General features: G+C 49.1%; 2 protein-coding genes across 2 annotated transcripts in view; one reads left to right on the top strand and one right to left on the bottom strand.

Moving 5' to 3' along the window:
- Positions 1 to 14512, bottom strand: part of LOC144269822 (scavenger receptor cysteine-rich type 1 protein M130-like) — a 547202-nt gene that overhangs the window by 135901 nt on the left and 396789 nt on the right. The window lies entirely within an intron of this gene.
- LOC144258351 (scavenger receptor cysteine-rich type 1 protein M130-like) overlaps positions 1 to 14512 on the top strand; it is a 68378-nt gene that overhangs the window by 41930 nt on the left and 11936 nt on the right. The window contains exons 8-11 of the mRNA XM_077806816.1: positions 7766 to 8080; positions 8996 to 9310; positions 12270 to 12335; positions 13971 to 14108. Of these exons, the coding sequence (XP_077662942.1) occupies positions 7766 to 8080; positions 8996 to 9310; positions 12270 to 12335; positions 13971 to 14108 (834 nt within the window). The remainder of the gene's footprint in view (positions 1 to 7765; positions 8081 to 8995; positions 9311 to 12269; positions 12336 to 13970; positions 14109 to 14512) is intronic.

The raw sequence follows: 14512 nt of genomic DNA, 5'->3' as shown, positions 1-14512 counted from the left end.
CTCTCTCTCATATTTTTATTGATTAGAGCTGTTCAAAAAAATTCATCAAAACTTTTTTCCTGTGAAAAATCTTCACCATAAGATTACAAATTTTCTCAAATAGTTTGTTTTCATTGAAAATGTTCAGATTTCAGTTGAAAAACTTGGGCTGTTCATTAACCACAGTTAACTCACGCGTTTAACTAAAAAAAATTAATCAAGATTAAAAAAAATCATGATTAATCGCAGTTTTAATTGCACTGTTAAACAACAGAATACCAGTTGGAATGTATTGTTTTATTTCTGAATGCAGTTATTTTTTGTACATAAATCTACATTTGTAAGTTCAGCTTCCATGGTAAAGAGATTGCACTACAGTACTTGTATTAGCTGAATTGAAAAATACTATTTCTTCCATTTTTTACACTTCAAATATTTGGAATAAAAAAATATAAAGTGAGCACTGTACACTTTCTATTGTGTTTTGTAATTGAAATCAATATATTTGAAACTGTAGAAAACATCCAAAATATTTAAATAAATGGTATTCTGTTATTAACAGCACAATTAATCACGGTTAATTTTTTTTTAATCACTTGACAGATCTATGAAAATCCCAAATTTATTTGTGGAACATGAAAAATATTCACGGTCATTCATATTTTGTGGGGAAAAGGATGAATTTCCAAGCAGCTCTAGTGTATCTAGTGGCTTCTTTATGTTAAAGTCTTAAAAAAACATGCTGTCTTGAATCAGAAAAGGATTAATTTCCAAGCAGCTCTTGTAGCACCTTAGAGACTAACCAATTTATTTGAGCATAAGCTTTCGTGAGCTACAGCTCACTTCATCAGATGCTCATGAAAGCTTACGCTGAAATAAATTGGTTAGTCTCTAAGGTGCCACAAGTACTCCTTTTCTTTTTGCGAATACAGACTACCACGGCTGCTACTCTGAAACCAAGCAGCTCTTGTGTATCTAGTGGCTTCTTTATGTTAAAGTCTATTAAAAACATGCTGTCTTGAATCAGAAAACAACAGTAAGAAAAGGAAGTCACATGCAACCTGTTTTGACCAAGGCTGCCATGGATAGTAGCTCTGGGCTAGATCCCCCAAAGGCCTTGGGCGTTGCAAGGCCTGACTCCTAGGTGCCTTGCCATTGAATGGGATCCTCAGCCATGAATCACGCGCCCAGCTCCACGTACAATGCATGGGGAGAGTTAGGCACCAGAAGCCAGAAAGCTGAACAGGGAACCACCTACATTTGCCAGCAATGAAATGCCAAGGAAGGGAGTAGGGCCTAGATACACAAACTTATTTCGTTGCCAACCTGCCATTGATCGAAGCCTCAGCCCCCTGACCCACAGGTAGAGGTAGGCACCTATCTCTGCTCAGGGACCTCAGTCATGAACCCACTCCTGGAGCTAGGCACGTAAGCCAGGTCAGCTCTCTCATCTCCCCATTTTACACGTGACCCAGTGGTAACAGCACTCAACTGGGAGGTGGGAAATCCACATTCAATCCCTGCTCTGCCTGATCTGGAGCAGGGACGTGAAAGCAGGTGAGTGCCCTAGTCACTCTAGACTGTGCTGGGGTGGGTCTCTCCTGCTGGAAATGCTCCAATTTGTACAAGTAATCAGTCACTGAATCCGAAAAAAAGCTAGAGATTGATTCTAGCTGGTGGCCAGGGCACTCACCTGGGATATGGGAGAGTCAAGTCCCTGCTTCAATAAATACGTAATGATGAGGTAGATGAGGCTTTCTTCCGGCAGCTCACGGAAGCTACTAGATCGCATGTCCTGATTCTCATGGGTGACTTTAATTTTCCTGATATCTGCTGGGAGAGCAATACAGCGGTGCATAGACAATCCAGGAAGTTTTTGGAAAGCGTAGGGGACAATTTCCTGGCGCAAGTGCTAGAGGAGCCAACTAGGGGGGCCGCTTTTCTTGACCTGCTGCTCACAAACCAGGTAGAATTAGTGGGGAAAGCAAAAGTGGATGGGAATCTGGGAGCAGTGACCATGAGTTGGTTGAGTTCAGGATCCTGATGCAGGGAAGAAAGGTAAGCAGCAGGATACGGACCCTGGACTTCAGGAAAGCAGACTTCGACTCCCTCAGGGAACGGATGGCCAGGATCCCCTGGGGGACTAACTTGAAGGGGAAAGGAGTCCAGGAGAGCTGGCTGTATTTCAAGGAATCCCTGTTGAGGTTACAGGGACAAACCATCCCGATGAGTCGAAAGAATAGTAAATATGGCAGGCGACCAGCTTGGCATAACGGTGAAATCCTAGCGGATCTTAAACATAAAAAAGAAGCTTACAAGAAGTGTAAGGTTGGACATATGACCAGGGAAGAGTATAAAAATATTGCTCGGGCATGTAGGAATGAGATCAGGAGGGCCAAATCGCACCTGGAGCTGCAGCTAGCAAGAGATGTCAAGAGTAACAAGAAGGGTTTCTTCAGGTATGTTGGCAACAAGAAGAAAGCCAAGGAAAGTGTGGGCCCCTTACTGAATGAGGGAGGCAACCTAGTGACAGAGGATGTGGAAAAAGCTAATGTACTCAATGCTTTTTTTGCCTCTGTCTTCACGAACAAGGTCAGCTCCCAGACTGCTGCGCTGGGCATCACAAAATGGGGAAGAGATGGCCAGCCCGCTGTGGAGATAGAGGTGGTTAGGGACTATTTAGAAAAGCTGGATGTGCACAAGTCCATGGGGCCGGACGAGCTGCATCCGAGAGTGCTGAAGAAATTGGAGGCTGTGATTGCAGAGCCATTGGCCATTATCTTTGAAAACTCGTGGCGAACGGGGGAAGTCCCGGATGACTGGAAAAAGGCTAATGTAGTGCCAATCTTTAAAAAAGGGAAGAAGGAGGATCCTGGGAACTACAGGCCAGTCAGCCTCAGCTCAGTCCCTGGAAAAATCATGGAGCAGGTCCTCAAAGAATCAATCCTGATGCACTTGCATGAGAGGGAAGTGATCAGGAACAGCCAGCATGGATTTACCAAGGGAAGGTCATGCCTGACTAATCTAATCGCCTTTTATGATGAGATTACTGGTTCTGTGGATGAAGGGAAAGCAGTGGATGTATTGTTTCTTGACTTTAGCAAAGCTTTTGACACGGTCTCCCACAGTATTCTTGTCAGCAAGTTAAGGAAGTATGGGCTGGATGAATGCATTATAAGGTGGGTAGAAAGCTGGCTAGATTGTCGGGCTCAACGGGTAGTGATCAATGGCTCCATGTCTAGTTGGCAGCCGGTATCAAGTGGAGTGCCCCAAGGGTCGGTCCTGGGGCCGGTTTTGTTCAATATCTTCATAAATGATCTGGAGGATGGTGTAGATTGCACTCTCAGCAAATTTGCGGATGATACTAAACTGGGAGGAGTGGTAGTTACGCTGGAGGGGAGGGATAGGATACAGAAGGACCTAGACAAATTGGAGGATTGGGCCAAAAGAAATCTGATGAGGTTCAATAAGGATAAGTGCAGAGTCCTGCATTTAGGATGGAAGAATCCAATGCACCGCTACAGACTAGGGACCGAATGGCTAGGCAGCAGTTCTGCAGAAAAGGACCTAGGGGTGACAGTGGACGAGAAGCTGGATATGAGTCAGCAGTGTGCCCTTGTTGCCAAGAAGGCCAATGGCATTTTGGGATGTATAAGTAGGGGCATAGCGAGCAGATCGAAGGACGTGATCGTTCCCCTCTATTCGACATTGGTGAGGCCTCATCTGGAGTACTGTGTCCAGTTTTGGGCCCCAGACTACAAGAAGGATGTGGATAAATTGGAGAGAGTCCAGCGAAGGGCAACAAAAATGATTAGGGGTCTAGAACACATGACTTATGAGGAGAGGCTGAGGGAGCTGGGATTGTTTAGCCTGCAGAAGAGAAGAATGAGGGGGGATTTGATAGCTGCTTTCAACTACCTGAAAGGGGGTTCCAAAGAGGATGGCTCTAGACTGTTCTCAATGGTAGCAGATGGCAGAACGAGGAGTAATGGTCTCAAGTTGCAGTGGGGGAGGTTTAGATTGGATATTAGGAAAAACTTTTTCACTAAGAGGGTGGTGAAACACTGGAATGCGTTACCTAGGGAGGTGGTAGAATCTCCTTCCTTAGAGGTTTTTAAGGTCAGGCTTGACAAAGCCCTGGCTGGGATGATTTAACTGGGAATTGGTCCTGCTTCGAGCAGGGGGTTGGACTAGATGACCTTCAGGGGTCCCTTCCAACCCTGATATTCTATGATTCTATGATTCTATTTATAAAGAGGCAGTTAGGTAGCTACGTTCCTTTGTGGATCTAACCCTCTGTCACTGAGGAAGTACATCAAAGTTGCTTTTATAATGTGACCTTGTGAAGTCCTAATCCTATAACTGCAATTTTCCTTCATTTAAAGGTTTAAAAAAAAAAAAAAAACGAAAAAAAAATCTGTGATGGGATTTTTTCATTGTTCTTGGTTGTACATGACTATTGTACAAGATAATTCTATTCTTTTTGCTAGTATATATTTACAGTAAGTTCCAACAGTAAAAGTAAACAAGTAACAGATATTTTAACTATGTCCCTATATCATGCACTGTACGTTACTGCACTGATAGTTTTCATGCCCATTCCAACTGCAGGGTAACTACAGCACATTAAGGGCCCATTTCTGTTCCCATTGTGTCAGTGGGAGCTTCACAGTTGATTTTAGCAGAGTAGAATTAGGCACTAAGTGTCTGGGACTTTATTGTACACACACAGATCCAATTTGCCTGTCTTTCCCTTTATTTGTAAAATAAAGTGGTACCAAGTCTACTTTTCTCTAATGTTCTGGTACCTGCTGTCATGCTGTCTGGAGTGGCTCACCACTGTAAGTGACTAACTCAGGGCAGACTCAAAAAAAAAGGGCAGATACCCCAAACTGGTGGTGTGTTCTATCATTAGATTTCGCCTGCAGAGTCCTGCACTTAGGACGGAAGAATCCAATGCACCGCTACAGACTAGGGACCGAATGGCTCGGCAGCAATTCTGCAGAAAAGGACCTAGGGGTTACAGTGGACGAGAAGCTGGATATGAGTCAACAGTGTGCCCTTGTTGCCAAGAAGGCCAATGGCATTTTGGGATGTATAAGTAGGGGCATTGCCAGCAAATCGAGGGACGTGATCGTTCCCCTCTATTTGACACTGGTGAGGCCTCATCTGGAGTACTGTGTCCAGTTTTGGGCCCCACACTACAAGGAGGATGTGGAAAAATTGGAAAGAGTCCAGCGGAGGGCAACAAAAATGATTAGGGGACTGGAACACATGACTTATGAGGAGAGGCTGAGGGAACTGGGGATGTTTAGTCTACGGAAGAGAATAATGAGGGGGGATTTGATAGCTGCTTTCAACTACCTGAAAGGGGGTTCCAAAGAGGATGGCTCTAGACTGTTCTCAGTGGTAGCAGATGACAGAACAAGGAGTAACGGTCTCAAGTTGCAGTGGGGAAGATTTAGGTTGGATAAACTTTTTCACTAGGAGGATGGTGAAACACTGGAATGTGTTACCTAGGGAGGTGGTGGAATCTCCTTCCTTCGAAGTTTTTAAGGTCAGGCTTGACAAAGCCCTGGCTGGGATGATTTAATTGGGGATCGGTCCTGCTTTGAGCAGGGGGTTGGACTAGATGACCTCCTGAGCTCACTTCCAACCCTGATATTCTATGATTCATCAAGCCAATCACAAACGTGAACTCCTGGATCACTATACAAGTCTCACTGTGGAGTCACAGACCACCTAACCTGCCACCCAGACAAACTGAAAGTTGTGATAAAATGTCACTTAATCCTAACATCACACCACACCAAGTTTCTCCCAGTCCCAAGAGACCAGTCAGTCACCCAGAACTTCCTCCAAAGAGAACGCTGGCAGCCAGTTCTATAGTAAATAACTAAAGGTTTATTAGCTAAGAAGAAAGAAGGAGGGTTATTGAGAGGCTATAGCAGGTAAAATATAACAACAGGGAAATCAGTTTGTAACTCCAAATGGTGGCAGTGATGTAATAAACTGTCAGTTTCCCCAAAGTCTTTTACAGGGTGTTGTGAGGTACTCCACTCACTGCCAGTCTGGCATCTCCTCCTGGTTACTCTGGGGATTATCTCTCGAGGCCAATGCCCATCCACAGTTTGCACACCATCGCTCTCACTCTGGTCTGCAGCTCCTCTTGCTCCAGGACCTGCAGCATCCTCTTTGTAACTTAGCCCTCCAGCTAGGTCACTCAGTGTTCCCCCTGATGGGATTCAATCCATCAACAGTCCTAGGCTGTCTTCCCATTCACTGCCCTGGTGCCACTCCCTCAGTGGCTGATAGGGGAACCCAGGCCTGTCCTCTTCTCTGGGATCCAGTCCAGGGACAGCTCAGCAGTTCTGGGCTTCCTCTCTCTGCCCACACTGCTCCTTCCCTGGACTGATTTAGTTGGGGTTGGTCCTGCTTTGAGCAGGGTGTGGCCTCCAAACCTAATCTTCTATGATTGTATGACTGCTTCCTATACTCTGGTTCCCCCCCTCACTCTGGGTGTGCCAGCCCCAAGAATCCTCCTCCCAGGGAATAACTACAGACTATCTCCCTGCAGCCCTCATACACTCCTCCCTCTTCCCAGTGCATGACTACTGTCTGCCTTACTGCAGTCTTTCCCAACAGCCCAACCCGGAGCCACCTTCCTGGCTTTAAAGGTCCCACGTGTTCCTGAACAGGTGAGACTCTCTAACCAGCTGATTCCGGCCTAAACCTCCACCATTTGCAGCATAATTAGCTGATTGGGCCCACCTGGCCCAACCCAGCTCTTACAAGGCTAGTGTGGGGAGCTCATCCCATCACACAGGGCTACCCAGAATAACTCTGGGGATCTCTGTCTTCTCATTCAGTTATTCTTCTCTGTTAGAATCCAGGCAGTCCAGAGATACAGGATCTTTCTTTGAATCCATATTTATATCTTCTTCTCACCTAAGAACATAAGCTCACAGAAAACAAGCTGACAATCTACCCAGGTGGGCTTTTCCTTTGATGACAGGGAGTGAGAAATGCACTTAGATTTTTGACCTCAGACCTTATTCATAATGGCTATTTCCTTTGAAATTAGCATTTCCTGTTAAAGTCCTTAAATCCTTAGCATTTCACAACATTTATTTGGTGTGTTATTTAGCTACAAGTGTATTTATCATGTAAATGTTTAGCATTACATTATGACAGCAATAGACATGCAAAAACAATACCCATAACTTTCCACTAGTTTTCATAAAGTTTAAACATCTGAATACACATGTATACATCTAACCATTACTTTAATCTACACAAGTGAACGGATCTAACTACACTCTAGCATGACCTGGTCAGCCAGTGTCACCCCCTCCCCATTCTATAACAATTGAAAAGAATATTTGGTTTTGGATAAATTAATTGCCTAATAATTCCTTGAACACCTTGATGCTTATCATTTAAGAGTTGTTTGAGAATATTCAAGATTTTTAGTAAGGGCTGTTTCCGCTAACCTTTAGTCTCACAAATAGCTCTGACCCATATGACGAGTCCCTTAAGGATTACTCTGATGAGTAAGGAATTCAGAATTAGGCCCTTACACTCACATGCTGTTTATCAATAGTGCTCTGTAAGAAGTATTCCTCATTTCCTTATTCAGCTTTTCTCCTTTTCTGTGTTTCTTGTTAAAGACAGATTTTAAAAAGCATTTCAATATCTCAGCCATTGTAGCATCATCATTGATTTGCATGGAAGCTATTTAATAATCATCATATTGCATATTAACAGCTGGGATCTATCCCTACAGGGAGCCGGCGGATCAGACTGGTGAATGGGGCAGGTCGCTGTGCTGGAAGAGTGGAGATGTATTACAATGGCAGCTGGGGGACGGTCTGTGATGATTCCTGGGATCTGTCAGACTCCAATGTGGTCTGCAAACAACTGGGATGTGGACGCGCCATCAATGCAACTGTCTGTGCTCATTACGGGGAAGGATCCGGGCAGATCTGGCTGGACGATGTGAACTGCTCTGGGAACGAATCCGATCTTTGGGCGTGTCCTTCCCGGGGCTGGGGCCAGCACAACTGCAGACACAAAGAGGACGCGGGAGTTCTCTGCTCAGGTCTGGTCCGGGAATGCTCACGTGAGCCTGGTTACCAGGGGATTTACTGGAGGGGGCAGACATTTGAGGAGAGAGCCGAGGATGATAGAGCCTCTCCCTCACTGTCTTTTCTATAGGGTGCCCATACAGCACGTTTTGGCCAGGACAGTCTCTTTTTTAAGCCTGCCCTGGCCGTCCCGACTGTTTTGGGAAAACCGGGCATTTCTTTCGTTTCCTCTTGCCAACGGATCACGAGTTGGGAAGAGCAAATTGGGCACGTGCACAGTTTTCCCAAAAAAATGGGATGCGCCCCCTAGCGGAGTGCGGAGGAACATGTGGGAGGAGGGGGGACAGTGGCAATGCTAGCCCAACGCAGGAGGACAGCAGGGGTCTTCGGCCGCTGTGTGCGTGGGATGGAAGAATGGGGCCTCGCGCTGACCCCGCACAGGTGGGAGGCAGGGTGCGTTCAGGCTGGCCCCATGTGTTTGGAGGGGGGGAAGAGGAAAGGAGGTTTGGGGGTCGGGCCCCCCGTGCGGTGTTCCGTTTTCCCTTTGAGAAAATATGGTCACTCTACTCTTCTACCTACCGACTGGGGTCATGATTAGAAAGTCACCATTTCCCATCGGTTCCCACCCAGGAGTATTGGAGATATCGCAGCATTTCTCTAGTGTTGGCAGGGCAGTCACTGCTGTATTGCAGGTGTCTGTGTGTGTAACTGCTGGAAACTGGTGACTTTTCAAAGGTGACCATTGTATTTTTAATAGTCCCATGGTGTCCAGGAGAGTCTCTCATTCTTAGAGTGATTCTCTCTGCACTTGCTCCTGCAGAATGATGTGGCTATACTTTGGGATGAGCAATCACTGGGATTTCACTCTTCACCCCAGTCCATTTCAGAATCAGACGATTTAAATTCCCTTTTTGTGCACTTCCTTCTAGAATTCACGGATTTGAGGCTGGTGAGCGACAGTGATTGTGCTGGGCGGCTGGAAGTTTTCTACAATGGGACGTGGGGCAGTGTTTGCTCCAATCAGATGTCTGGAGTCACCCCAGCAATTGTCTGCAAACAGCTGAACTGTGGGGATGGAGGGCAGGTTGCAAGAGACTTGGCATATGGAGCAGGTTCTGGTCCCACGTGGCTGGACCATGTTGTATGCAGTGAGCAGCACAGGTCCCTTTGGCAGTGCCCATCAGGCATATGGAAACAGCAGTCCTGTGATAACCGAGCAGAAGAGACCCATATTTCTTGCCGTGGTAATTCTGAAACTGTCTGTGCACACACCCACTCCATCTTTTACTCATTGAAAGGGTGTGATAGAAAGTTTGAATGTATTTACTTTTCAGTAGAGACAGTTTTACATTCACAGTAGTGACAGACATATTTTCATTGTCAATTCTCAATACAGCATCTGGAAAACAAACATGGGAGTTATTCATACAAGCTGTGTGTTACACGGTGCAATCATCTAGTGAGAGCCTAAAAATGCCCGTAGGCACGGGAACTTGGGGTGCAAGGGGTTAATCAGTTTGCATGGGGTCCTGGCTGCCGGCCCCGCGCGCCACTGCTGGTCCCAGACACGGGGTCCCGCTGTTACCCCACAAGGTGTGGTCCCAGCCTGAGTCACCTTACCCCGATCCACAGCCCAGTCCTGGCCTCAACTCGGGGGAGAGGGTGCACAGACAGGGTAAGAAGGGGCAAGGTAAAAAGTTTGGGGACCGGACTTTCAGCACCCCAACTGTAAAAATTGTTCCAGCACCACTGCAAATGCCTCCCATTAGCAAGCATCATTTGGGAATCTCTGTGGCTGTACTTTTGGGATGAACAATCAGAGATGGGCCCAAGGTCAGTGAACAGGACGTGAGTGGTCATGCTGAGTGGTTGGAGCAGGAGTCATATCCAGTGGTTAGAGCAGGAGCCAGAAATTGGAGCCAAGGGTCAGAGCCAGAGCCAAAGGCAGAAATCGGAGCTCAGGGTCAGGACCAGGTTACCTGGAGCAAGGCAAGGGGTAAGTCTGGGGTCAAGGCAACAGCACGACTGTGAACAAGACAGGAAAATGAGATCTCTTAGCTGTGGGAAATGCTCTGAGCAGTTGCTGAATGCTGGTGTGGCTGCTGGACTCAAGCGCTGGACTGCTGACCAATCAGGCAGTATGACCAGTCAGGCAGCCTGATACAGTCCAGCTGCGCTCGTTAAGTAGCCTGGAGACTAGCTCTGCTGCAGCCCCTGCTTCCTGACACCCAGGCTGTGAAATCTGGGTCAGGATCAGAATTCCCAAAAAGGGGGTCTGTGCGTATAGGTGAGAGTCTGTTTCAGATCTAAAGTCTCATTTAGTCCTTGTAACCGGGGCACAGACTCACCAGCGGCGCCTGCTGCTGGTTGTCCTTGGGATTTAGCGTTCCAGCCGCCGGAGCGCCCTCTTCAGCCCTGTCTCGCCTTGCTGCTGGCTCCCGTGTCCCCTCCAGGACCCTGGTGCCCCTTTCACTGGGTGCTGCCCCCTGGCAGTACCCCACAGTTCTGGGTCTCCCCCTCCCAGGGGAACCCCCCCACCCGCTATCCCTACCTCACCTCAGTCGTAGGCTCCTTCTAGTCACCAGCTAGTCCCTGCACCCTGGGGCAGACTGCAGTATGAGCCAACCAGCAAGGTTGGGTTTGGACCTGCTGCCTCTGCCCACCCGTGGCTGCCCCTGCAACCCCCGTACCTAATAGACCTTACCAGGCCTGCAGCTTTCCTAGGCTGGAGCTCCTCAGTTCCCTTGGCCTTTCCCCAGTCCTGCTCCAAACTGGGTCCTCTATTCAGGTCTCTGCAGCCAGGTCCCTCCAGCAGAGCTAGAGAGAGTGATCTCTCTTGGCTCCTGGCTCCAGCCTTTATAGAGCCAGCTGGTCCCTGATTGGGGCGTGGCCCCCAGCCTCCGCCACTTCCCCCAGTCAGCTGGGGTTTTACTTCCTTCCCCAGCCCCAGCCCTCTGCAGGGCTTTTCCAACCCCTTCAGGGCTGAAGCGGGTGCCCACTTCCCATTACCCAATAGGTACAGTCCTCAATTCTAATACCACCATTTCTTGTCTCTGGATCCTCACAATAATGTGGGTGTGTTTCAGCTGACAAATCTGTTTACCTTCAAACAGGGCCAAGAGCAGCTGTACACAGGGTGGATGGAACAGACTCAGATACCCACAAACGCGCACACACCAGCAGCGAGCTGAATAAAGATTTCAACATCCAGAGAATTCACTGAGGAACGAATCCATTAGCTATGAAACAAAATAGATTTTAGATTTAAGTTTATAAAATTGCTGAAATTTAGGGGTTTAATATACAGATAAGCCCTACTCTCTCCTATATCATACACTCTTCTCGGTCCGTTCACTTACTCATTTTCTCTGCATAGGAGAAAAAGAGAAACCACCTCAGACCCTGTTTGCCGACTGCCCGAACTCAACAAGCTGCACAGGTATTTCTGCTTCTCACTGTCTCACTCTTGGTCCCGAAGGACTTTCCCAGCTGTCCCAGTAACATGTGAGGTTTCTGCATTTCCAGATCAGGAGAAGTTACGTGTCGTGGGAGGAGAGGACAGATGCTCGGGGAGAGTGGAGGTTTGGTACCGTGGCTTCTGGGGAACAGTTTGTGATGACTCCTGGGATATGGCGGATGCCAAAGTTGTCTGTAAACAACTGGGCTGTGGATCTGCTGTACCAGTCCCAGGCGAGGCTGCATTTGGTGAAGGGACTGGTCCCATCTGGGTAGAAACGTTGAATTGCAGAGGGACGGAGTCATCTCTCTGGGACTGTCCTGCTAAGCCCTGGGGTGAGAGCAACTGTGGTCACAAGGAAGATGTTGCAGTGAATTGCTCAGGTGAGTGACAGGAGATGTTTCTGCTACATGCTGTAATTTTCTGGAAGGAGGATGGGTCCAATTGCCCGCCCGCCCTTGGTCACAGGCCAGGCCCTCCCATCTCCTGTTTGCAGAAGCATCATGGATGCTGTGGGGTGGAAGCTTTGTGGGGCCATATTGGCTCAGACATCAGCCCACATAACCCCTGCGTCCATCACAGACCCCAGTGTGCTGGTTTGTTACTAGTCAGCATAGGGGGACGTGGGCCCTAAATCACTAACAGACAGACCCTGTCCTGCTCTGAGGGAGTTTGTAGAAATGATGTCTGGAGATCTGAGGGGGACGCTACCCAGTGACAAACACATCAGCTCCCCCTCGCTCCAGACTCCAACTCTCCTCCCTTTCCCCTTGCAGGTGTGACAGAGACGACAGCATCACTGAGTAGAACAGGTAAAACATCCCCCGCTCCCATCAAGAGTTAAAATTTACCGGGTGCTGGGTCACAGAGGATGAGCTGCAAGCTGTAGCCTAAGGACAGGAGCTCCTTGCCATGAGTAAGCAGGGGAATGGTCCCACTATTGTGGGGAACTTTCCTGGCTTATACACTACCCCAGTGAAATGGGCTAGTGAAGGGATCTGAGTCCTCGCTCCCCCTTCCTTTACCCAGAGGCCTGCCTGACGTCAAGGGCTCCCCTTCCACGCTCCTGTCTGGCAGAGTCCTCGTAACCCCGACAGGGCTGGGCCCAGGATTCCTGGGGGGTCGACCCCCAACTCTGTCGTGGTCACTTAGGGCAGGGGCTAAGGTGTCCCCACTCCCAGATGCTCTCTCTGCACTGGATGCTTCCCTGACCCACTGATCATTACATGCAGTTCAAAGGAAATACAGTGTATTAAACAGCAATCGATTTTAAAAAATAAGGAAAAAGTGGGAAAGGTTAAAGGAAAACACGTCACCCTGCTCTGTGGCACGGGGACATCACAACCAGCGTCTCTGGACTGTAAGGGAAGTTCAGTCTGTTCCTCACACGTCCCAGGCCTCCTGCCCAGGCCCTGGCTGTACTGCAGGGATACTGCGGGTCGGACACTTGCTCTGGGGGTGGTCACACGCCTTCAGGCTGAAGGTGGCAGGACCCTTCTTCCCAGCATCGTCCCCGCCCAGTCGGGGTTACGATCCCCCTCCAAGTCTGGCCTGCCAGGCCTCTTGGCTGGGGGCGTCTCCCTGCTCTGGGCCCGCTGCCCAGGGTCCCCCTCACTCTCCTCAGCTCCTCACCGCACCTGGCTTCAGACTGCTCCAGCTCCAGCCCCAGCCCCAGCTCCAGCTCCTGCTCCTGCTCCACTCTGCCTCAGCGCTGCTGCTGCTCTGCCTCCAGCTCCCTGGGCTGCTTTTTGCGGCTCCTCCGGATCTGGTTGCTGCAGCTCTGCTCCCAGCACAGGTCTCCTGTGACTCTGCTCCCAGCACTGACCTGCTCCCCGGGGCTGCTGCTCTGGTTCTCTCTGGATCTGGTGCGGCTCTGCTCCGCAGCTCAGCTCAGGCCCCTGCTCTCTCCGTAGCTCGGCCCCACTCTGTCTGACCCAGGCAATCCAGCTCACAGGGAGGACAGGACCCACCTTGACTGTCTGACTTGTCCTGACTCCCTGATTAGCCTGCCCGCCCTGTCAGTCAGGCTGACAGTCAGCCTCTCCCCATTGTTCCTGGGGACTGTCAGTCTCAGGGTCCTGCTTTCCTATCAACTCTTCCCCTTCCTTCTGGTCCTGGGAGCTAGCCAACCGAAACACCCCCACCGAGTTTTAGTAAGGGGCCAACAGTCCCCTTACACATGCCCTGTGAAATCTAGGGGTGAATGACACCTGGGTGGGAGCTGCAGGCTGTGCTGAGCCAGAGAATTCCTGTCTGCTGGCTCCAGCTGACAGGGCAGGGCCCATGATTTAAACTGCAGCCTGTGAGCTGCCCCCATGGCACACAGACTGTGTCCCAGCCCGTTACCCTGCTGTCCTAGGCCCTGCAATGAGTGACTGGGGAGATCCCTGGGCCCCCCAGATTCTCACAGGATAATCTCTCCCTCTTCCATGTTCATTTCCATCCAGCTCCCCCGCGCCGCCCTCTGACCGACAGTGGAAGAGTCACGGTGCCCATGGTCATCTGCATTATCCTGGGAGCCCTGCTCTGCCTGGTCTTAATCATTCTGGGGGCGCAGGTGCGAAGTGCCAGGGCAGAGCGCAGAGGTGGGTCCTGCTTGGTGTCACTGTGTGAAATGCATCTGAAATAGCAGGTGGAGCTGTGCCTAATGGGGGTGGGGCGTTGGCAGTGTAGTGGAAGGTTAAATTGTATTATACTGTTCAGCCACGAAGTGGTGTTGCATGTAACAACTTACATTCGCGAACCTCAGCCATGCCTGGCAGAGCATTAAGGGATCTTATTGTGAATACATCTGTTGAGTATCTCTCCGGAAAGGAAGCTCTGTAGCCAGTCCATGTCTGATACAGAAGCCTGACCTGCTTATAGCAGCCTTGCCACCTACCATGTCCAAGGTGTATGTGACATGGTGCCCTAAGTTAAGCAGTGCCAGAGAAGCAAAACAGAAGGAAGAGAGCAACAGATGTTGCAGACGGAGGAGCAATGAAGGATG

Source organism: Eretmochelys imbricata, chromosome 1, assembly GCF_965152235.1.
Source record: "Eretmochelys imbricata isolate rEreImb1 chromosome 1, rEreImb1.hap1, whole genome shotgun sequence".
NCBI lineage: Eukaryota > Metazoa > Chordata > Testudines > Cheloniidae > Eretmochelys > Eretmochelys imbricata.
Note: the sequence above shows the minus strand (reverse complement) of the source record. Positions and strands in the feature narration are given on the sequence as shown.